The following is a 7565-nucleotide window of genomic DNA, read 5'->3' as shown; positions in this document are numbered from 1 at the left end:
TGCCGTTTCTATGGCGACAATGTTTTTATACCTAAGTCATAATTAAATGTATGAAAAACATTTTAGACCTCAAATGACTCTGACTCGTCAACCTCCTACTAATTGTACAATTCAACTGCTTGCATTTTAGATTTAATACAGAGCAGAAGTCTGCATCGCCAATAACAGCCGATTCGATCCATCTATATTAATAATCTTCAGATAATTTTCTGAAATATTTTGCCTACTCTTAAATATATACCTAATGTGTAATTAAGTGCTTGGTCAAAAAATAAAAGTGACCAAACGTCTAGCACGCTCCCAAAACGAAGACCCGCAAGTGAACAAGCTGTCCCTAATTAAATGCACGTTGGTTTGAAACATTTCCATGAAAGTCACACACACACACACACACACACACACACCCCACGCTCGGTTTCCTGCCGCTAGCTTTTCCTCCGAGGCCCCCTTGTAAAACACAGTAGGTCATGTCCATTTTTTGTCCATTTTCCACTTTGTGTCGTGGAAATCACTCTGATGTGTTTGAGATGCTTGAAACCAAGTGAGTGATGACGCTCCCTTTTCGAGACACCCGCCTTTCGCTCGGCCCTGACTTATGAGAGCTGACATGCATATGGCACACACTCATCCTGGTAGTACTCAAAGAAAACCAGAGAGTACAATATGTAAAAAAAAATCACTCCTATGTCAAGGCAGCACTTTGTGACCTCACAAAGGTCACGGGCTGTCCCTTCAACGTCAATGCGGTTACTCGTCTGTGTCAGGCATGTCCTCTTTCAAGTATGCACCACTTTGTCAGGATGAAGTCTGTCAATGTCACGCCGGTGATGCCGAAGTGTCCTTTGCAAATACCTTAACCCCGGCGTCGGCCTCCTCCTCTCGCTTCATCTTCCTCGTCCCACATGTCAAATCGTATTTTTTTCAGGCAGCTCCTTTAAAAGGGCAGAGGCTCGGTGAATTGATGCGGGTCGCTCACACGGGGGGGCAAGGACGAGAACACTTCAGCGAGCATCGGGGGGAGGGGAGGATAGGTGAACAAAGACGATGCGGAAAAAAAATTCTACGCTTTAAAAAAATCCACACAAAACAAAGTAGGGGACTCACTCAAGCTGATGTCTTTTATTATTTGGAGTCTGCAGTCAAGCTGTGCAAGGACAACCCCTGTTGGTGGATAATGTGCACTGTTCTAAAATGGCAACTATATTTTTGAATTCCTTGAAATACTCTGCTAGGCTTTTCTGCCATCTAATTGGTTAATGGAGGGAAGAAGGGCTTGGTGTCAAAAGGGAAATCCCATGCGCCTCTCAGGCTTGCTCCATGCCCACTGGACTGGAACAAGGCCAAAATACAGTAGAGGCAGCCTCACATGCCATCCACCCACGCATCCACTGGACTGGAGAAGATCCAAGATGGATGCCTCCGGCGGGTGGCAGTGCTGTGAAATGCACACTATTAGAGATGGAAGTGGCCAGATAAGGTCATAGCGCGTTTAAATCGAGCACTTTACATAACCCCCCCGCCTCAACAAAACACTCTGACTGGTGACGTCAGTGACTGATTCCACAAGTGGAGCCCCCGAGTGTGTTGGTTTGTGCTTTTAGTAAAAGTAAAAACACAGGAGTTGTTTTTTAAGATGCTGTCTCTTTTTTTTTTTTTTTTCAAGCGCAGTGATCCACAGTGCTCGCAAGACGTCCCCCCGAGGAGAGAGAAAAACACACAAGATGGATCCAAGGAGGAGGTAAGGAGAAAATATAGACAGGGGTGTTCCGTCTTAATATAGATTTGTCTGCATGAAAGGTCAAAATTGGAAGCACGTTTCAGCCAGTTCAGTGCACTTAAGCACAAAGAGTGGATTTAAAATGTGTACAATTTCGGATATATTTGTGTTCTAAATGTGCCACTGTGATGAGAATATTTTTTTATGCCCTCTGTGTGGTGCAATAACAAGATGTCTTCTTGCAAAATATTGAAAGTAAACTTTCAGCAAAGCTTGTTAAAAAGAGACGGCAATATGAGGCGAAGTGTTGCACCATCACTCAGCTTTGACCAGACACTCGCCGCCAGCTTCAAAACTTCTCCTTGTCTGGTGTGAATATACAAAATACAGAAAGATGAGAGAGAAGGATGGTGTTTCAAAATCCCGCTCTCCTCATCTGACCATCAGTGAAGGCGCAGAGGTTAAAGATGAACCGGGGACAGCCCCCAAAATGTCAAAAGACTTAATGCCGAGAGGAAGGGGAAGAAGCGGGGAAGTGAAGATGAAGACGTCTCGAGAGGCCGGGTGGATGAAGATATTAATCCAAAAAATCAAAAAATCTTGCGTAACAGGATGTTGCATAATGCCGTCCCGCTTCTTACCACGTCACTCTCGGATGCACGTTAGTACCCCACGCGAGACGGCGAAATGGGGTTTTGGAAGGGAGGGTGGGTGGGCTGAGGGGAATATGGAGTCTTCTGTCTCCGTGCAGAAGATGTGGAGTGACGGAAGTAGACAGCCAATAGGGTGAGGGCGCCGTGCAACACAAGGGTGTGTGTGTGTGTGTGTGTGTGTGTGACGGTGGGTGGGCGAGTGTGGTCCATACTGGTATTTCTGCCCTGTCACATCGTGTTAGTGGCCAGCCGTGCACAACGCAACACTCTGCACACAAACACACACACACACACACACACTCTCTAGATACCACAGGAGGACATCCAAAGCAAGGACGCACCAACTTCCCTCCCATCCATCCACTCATTTATCCATCAATACGACAGCCCATAATAATCCAGCCCCAGTTGGGAGTAATGTCAAATTCTTCATGCGTCATTAAAAAATGAAATAAAATTACATTTTTTGGCTCTCTATTTCTATTTTCATTTTATTCTTATTATGATCTTTTTTTATTGATTTTCTTTTTTTATTTTTAAATTTCTCTTTGAGGGATTTTAAATTCTTATAAAACATTTACCAACTACACTATAAGTACACAGTATTCTAAATTGGGAGACTGAAAATCGAAATGAAGCTTTAAAGAAAATGTTGAATATTTACACAGCATTTAAAAAAAGGAATGCTGCTGTTTGTAAAGAAACGAACATGAATATTTGATGGAAATTCAATATCCACCTGCTGTCTACAACTTTTTTTTTAATTTATATATCGCATGCATTATCCCACGCATGACAAATGGTTTGCAGATAAATAAAAAAAATATGGACATTTGCAAAGGCGGGAAATCACCACACATTCATCAGTTGGCAGACAAGGAAATATTATTTTAAAACTGCATACACAAAATCCCCCAATTGTATGCAAATTGAGTTGAGTTATTTAAACACCTTATAATTAAAAGTCGTTTTTCCCACCGTGCTGATTGGCTCATATTTGACAAAGTCCCGCAAGCAGCCTGATTAGTTTGGCGCCAAAGAATGAGGCGGCAAAAGCCAGACACACCTTCCTCATCATAATACCGTGCAGAATTTGTACGAGTGGGCAAAAAGGTTTCATGTCATTTTGGGGTAGGCAGGTATGCAGTCTCTTAATGTCTCATTCGAGCTGGAAGTGAAAGAAAGAGAGCGAGAGACACTTCCAGAAGGATTTCATCACTTCTATCTCCCGATGCATGTCGTTTTGAAAGAAAGCGACGACGCATGACCTACATTTACTTTTTTGAGGCGGGCTCTGGCGGCAAGGCCCTGCCGCGCATTACAACAAAAATAAAATAAAAAAACACCACCAAAGAGTTATCATAGGGGAAAGAGTTTTTTTTTTTTTGATGAGTGGGGGAAAAAGGTAAAGGAGCAGACGAGACAAGAAGGAAGTTTTTGACGCTAATCCTCCCTTCTCCTGTTTATATAACGCACATCTCCTATTCTATTCCGTGCACTTCATAGCTTTGCTAATCTGCATATATGATTCATCCAGGGAACAGCAGGAGGTGTGTGTGCTCATGCAAGTGTGTCTGTCTGTGTGTGTTTACTTGTGGGAAGAACGTCCTAAGCTTCTTTGCAGCGTATTTAGACGACTTTGGATGCATGACTGCTCAAATCTTCTGTAAAGATAGTACCATTTGCAAATAAAATAGGACATTTAGAAAGACGGATGCAATGGCGGAATAATACAAACACTGGTATGCAAGGAAATGAAAGTAGCAGAGGTAATAATTGACATTCAAGAACAAGCACATTTGATTTTTCTATAAATTGCTCAAAATTTGAACGTTTGGAAAGGAGAATTTGTTTTGAGGCCATAATACATTAGCAGGCATATGCTCACATAGCCACTAGGTGGTGCTCAAGTATGAACGACCGAAAAGGTCTTACACCATGAAATGTTTGATAAAAAAATGTCACGAATGAATGAATGAAATGTTTCATTTATTAATTAAATATGAAATATGAAAGTTCTTTTTTTTTTTTTTACTTCTTAGTCATAAAACCTGTCTCGATTTTAATGAACACTTAGGCCCACTATGCTACTATGCTTTGTTCTAGTTGGGGTAAAAGGTTGGAAAAGTCTCGCTATCACTGCACATTGAGTTGATTGCTGACTACACACAAGATTTAACTTTCTGTTTAACTATTCCCCTTTACTTCCTGGAACGATTGGAAAAAGATAAATCAAAGCCCAATTTGTCCATCCTTCCATGATAATTCATTCCACTGTGTGTTCAAGTTGGAGCCATATCATACATAAGCCGATGTTCTCGGCGCCACGTTTTGATCAAAACAGGAAATCTCTTGTTATGAGAAGAAGCCCTTTAAACACAGATGTTGCACTGACGCGCGAAGCATAACAATTTACTTAATGGACGCCTAAAATGCAGAGCCAAGACGAGCAGCCAAGAAGCATTGTTTGGTGGTTGTCTTCGTCACCTCTGCTCTTCCTACACGCACACGCACGCAAAACGAGGTTTAGTGGGGCCTAGCCCGAAGGCCTCATGCAATATTTTTCTTGAGAAATTGAGGGAGACAGCAAGAGAGGCAGTGGCAATATGTCACTGTAAATGCTGCCATCACAAAGCACACCCTGTGGCGAGGGAAACGGAGAAGAGGTGGGGAAGGGGTGCGGGCTGGAGGTGTGATGTGTGCTGACGTCGTTCACTTAAGAGATGGATGACATTAGGGCGGAGAGAGGGGGAAGGTATTTCCGGGTCCTGTACTCTAGTTTCATAGTCCAAAAAGATGCATGACAGGCTTTAAAGACTAAATTCTCCCTCCATTCTCCACTTTGGATTATTCTGCTTGGTGCCATGTAATGGAAAATATCAATATAAATAGTGCTCACTTTCTTCAGAGCCATGCTGCGGGGCAAAATGCCACATCCACGTAAGGTACTGGACTGCGTAACCGGGTGAAATTGTGACTGAAATGATGTTTTGCATTGTACTGTCGCCCTCTTGTGGGGTAAAGTCTGAAACACGTGCTTAAACCATCAAATACATATAACTAATGTAACTATAATTAGAACTATAACAAGATAAATATATATAAGAATATATAGATATAAATATAAGTATGCATAACCATGTGAAATGATGAATGATGATAACTAATAATATAACTAATATAACTATAACTACAACTACATAAATATAAATGTTTTACCTCGTCGCGGGGGTTAGTGGTGCGTTCACGATCATGATCTTGGGTTGGCAAATGAAAATTGTTGTTATTTATTTATATATTGACATCTAATAATATAATATTATTATATTATAGTAATATAATAATATATTGTTATATATTATATATTATATATATATATTTATATATTTATCTTGTTAGAGTTCTAATTATAGTTACATTAGTTAAATTAGTTATACGTATTTGATGGATGTACAAATACATGCTGAAAGCATGTGTTTTAGACCTTTACCACAAGGGGGCGACAGTACAATGCAAAACATCATTTCAGTCATTATTTCACCCGGTTAGTCCAGTGACTTACGTGTACGTGGCATTTTGACCCGCAGCATGTCTCTGCAGAAAGTGAGCGCTATGAACCACGTGTGTAGAACAAGCGTACTAGTTTACGGTACTCCATATAGGCTATGCTGATATTTATAAATGCACCTGTCAATGTTTTGTGAGTATAATAGATTTAAATTCTCCAATGTAGTCTATATTTATTTTGTTATGGTTTGCACCCCATGCAGATGTTGTTGTCCTATTCCTGAACAAATGGCCAATGTCCTGCTTGCTCACCTCTGCCCACAAGAACAATACATTCAGTCACGCCGAACATTTGCTGACCCATGTATTTGTTTCAGTGAATGGAGTCGCTTAGTAGAACCGCTCACTCTCGGGCTAGTGTGTGCTAGCAAAAACATTTGCATGAACTCAAATAGGAACATGGCGAATAAATCGATCTACGATTTTTCTGCCGAGACTCTTGACGGAGTGACTGTGCCCTTGGGCGATTTCCGGGGTAAGGTGCTTCTTGTCGTCAACGTGGCCACCTTCTGAGGGTCAACTATAGAGGAGGTAATTATATTTCATCAATCTTCCGGACTTCGTTAGATAGATGATAGATGTTAGATTTTTGGTCTGTGTTCAGCTAATCTGCCAAAGTGCTTCAGAATCAGAAGCACTGGCTGATGTAACTTAATACGCAATATTAGCAATGGAAATGTTTCATTAACCAATCCAATGTTGATTTTTCTATCCTCTGATTGGTTTTAGTATCATCGACTTAATGCACTCATGGACATGTTTGGCGACCTCAACTTCACCGTGCTGGCCTTCTCCTGCAACCAGTTCGGCCTTCAGTCGCCTGGTAGGTCCTTTCATTCTATTGGGACCATGTCAGTCCTTATGAAGTCCTCCTCACTAGCATGTCTCTCTTGTATTTGTGCCTTTTTAGAGGTGAATCATGAAACATTAAACATCCTTAAATATGTGAGACCTGGTGGGGGATTTGTGCCAAAGTTTCCCATATTTGGTAAGGTGGAGGTGAATGGAGTCAATGAGGAACCGCTGTTTTCCTACCTTAAGGTATTACGAATGAGTCAATCCATTGAGATATTTATATTAAAATGGCAGCTTTATCATTTACCTCATCTCACAGGAATCATTGCCCTTTGTGAATCCTGTCATTGGGGACATAAAGAAGTTCTACTGGTCACCAATAACGGTCAATGATATCCGATGGAATTTTGAAAAGTTTCTAATCACTGCTGACGGCAAGCCCTTCAACAGGTAAAGTTGCCCCATCTTAAGTCTTTTTCAAACTTTGGGTTAAGGCTCCAAATGGCTTTTTTTTTTTTTTTTGAGAGAGATAATGAACACAATTTTTACAAGAGTGCTTAATTCACTTTGCCACAGATATGAACTTCATTGTCCCATTGACAAAGTTGAGATGGACATCGCCGAGCTTCTCTAACCGACTATTGTCAGTCTATCAGCGGTGGCAGCGTGACGATCCCTCGGTAAATGCACATTTGTGCCCCTGAGTTGGATCTGATGATGAGTAGGAAAAGGTCTCAGAGCTCCAGTGCATTCCACTTTGGGAACAAATTCCACTCAACCACCAATAAAAGACTATTAATATGAAGGAATCGATGCTCTGCTTTCTTTTATGA

The 7565-nt window shown here is 41.3% G+C and overlaps 1 protein-coding gene across 2 annotated transcripts; it reads left to right on the top strand.

The window, feature by feature from the left end:
* Positions 1 to 5940: 5940 nt before the first annotated feature.
* gpx9 (glutathione peroxidase 9) lies at positions 5941 to 7500 on the top strand. Of its 2 annotated transcripts, XM_085903784.1 has the most exons (6): positions 5941 to 6070; positions 6373 to 6468; positions 6667 to 6760; positions 6848 to 6978; positions 7052 to 7182; positions 7309 to 7500. In XM_085903784.1, the coding sequence occupies exons 3-6, from the start codon at positions 6688 to 6690 to the stop codon at positions 7364 to 7366; spliced, it is 393 nt and encodes a 130-aa protein (XP_085759910.1). In that variant the 5' UTR covers positions 5941 to 6070; positions 6373 to 6468; positions 6667 to 6687; the 3' UTR covers positions 7367 to 7500. The 2 variants fall into 2 exon arrangements, with proteins under 2 accessions (XP_085759910.1, XP_085759908.1); XM_085903782.1 differs by lacking the exon at positions 5941 to 6070 and having other exon boundaries at positions 6326 to 6468.
* Positions 7501 to 7565: the final 65 nt, after the last annotated feature.

This window comes from Syngnathus leptorhynchus, chromosome 22 (genome assembly GCF_054491065.1).
Source record: "Syngnathus leptorhynchus isolate UIUO chromosome 22, UIUO_Slep, whole genome shotgun sequence".
Taxonomy (NCBI): Eukaryota; Metazoa; Chordata; class Actinopteri; order Syngnathiformes; family Syngnathidae; genus Syngnathus; species Syngnathus leptorhynchus.
The sequence above is the reverse complement of the archived record's forward strand: the minus strand, read 5'-3'. Positions and strand labels throughout refer to the sequence as shown.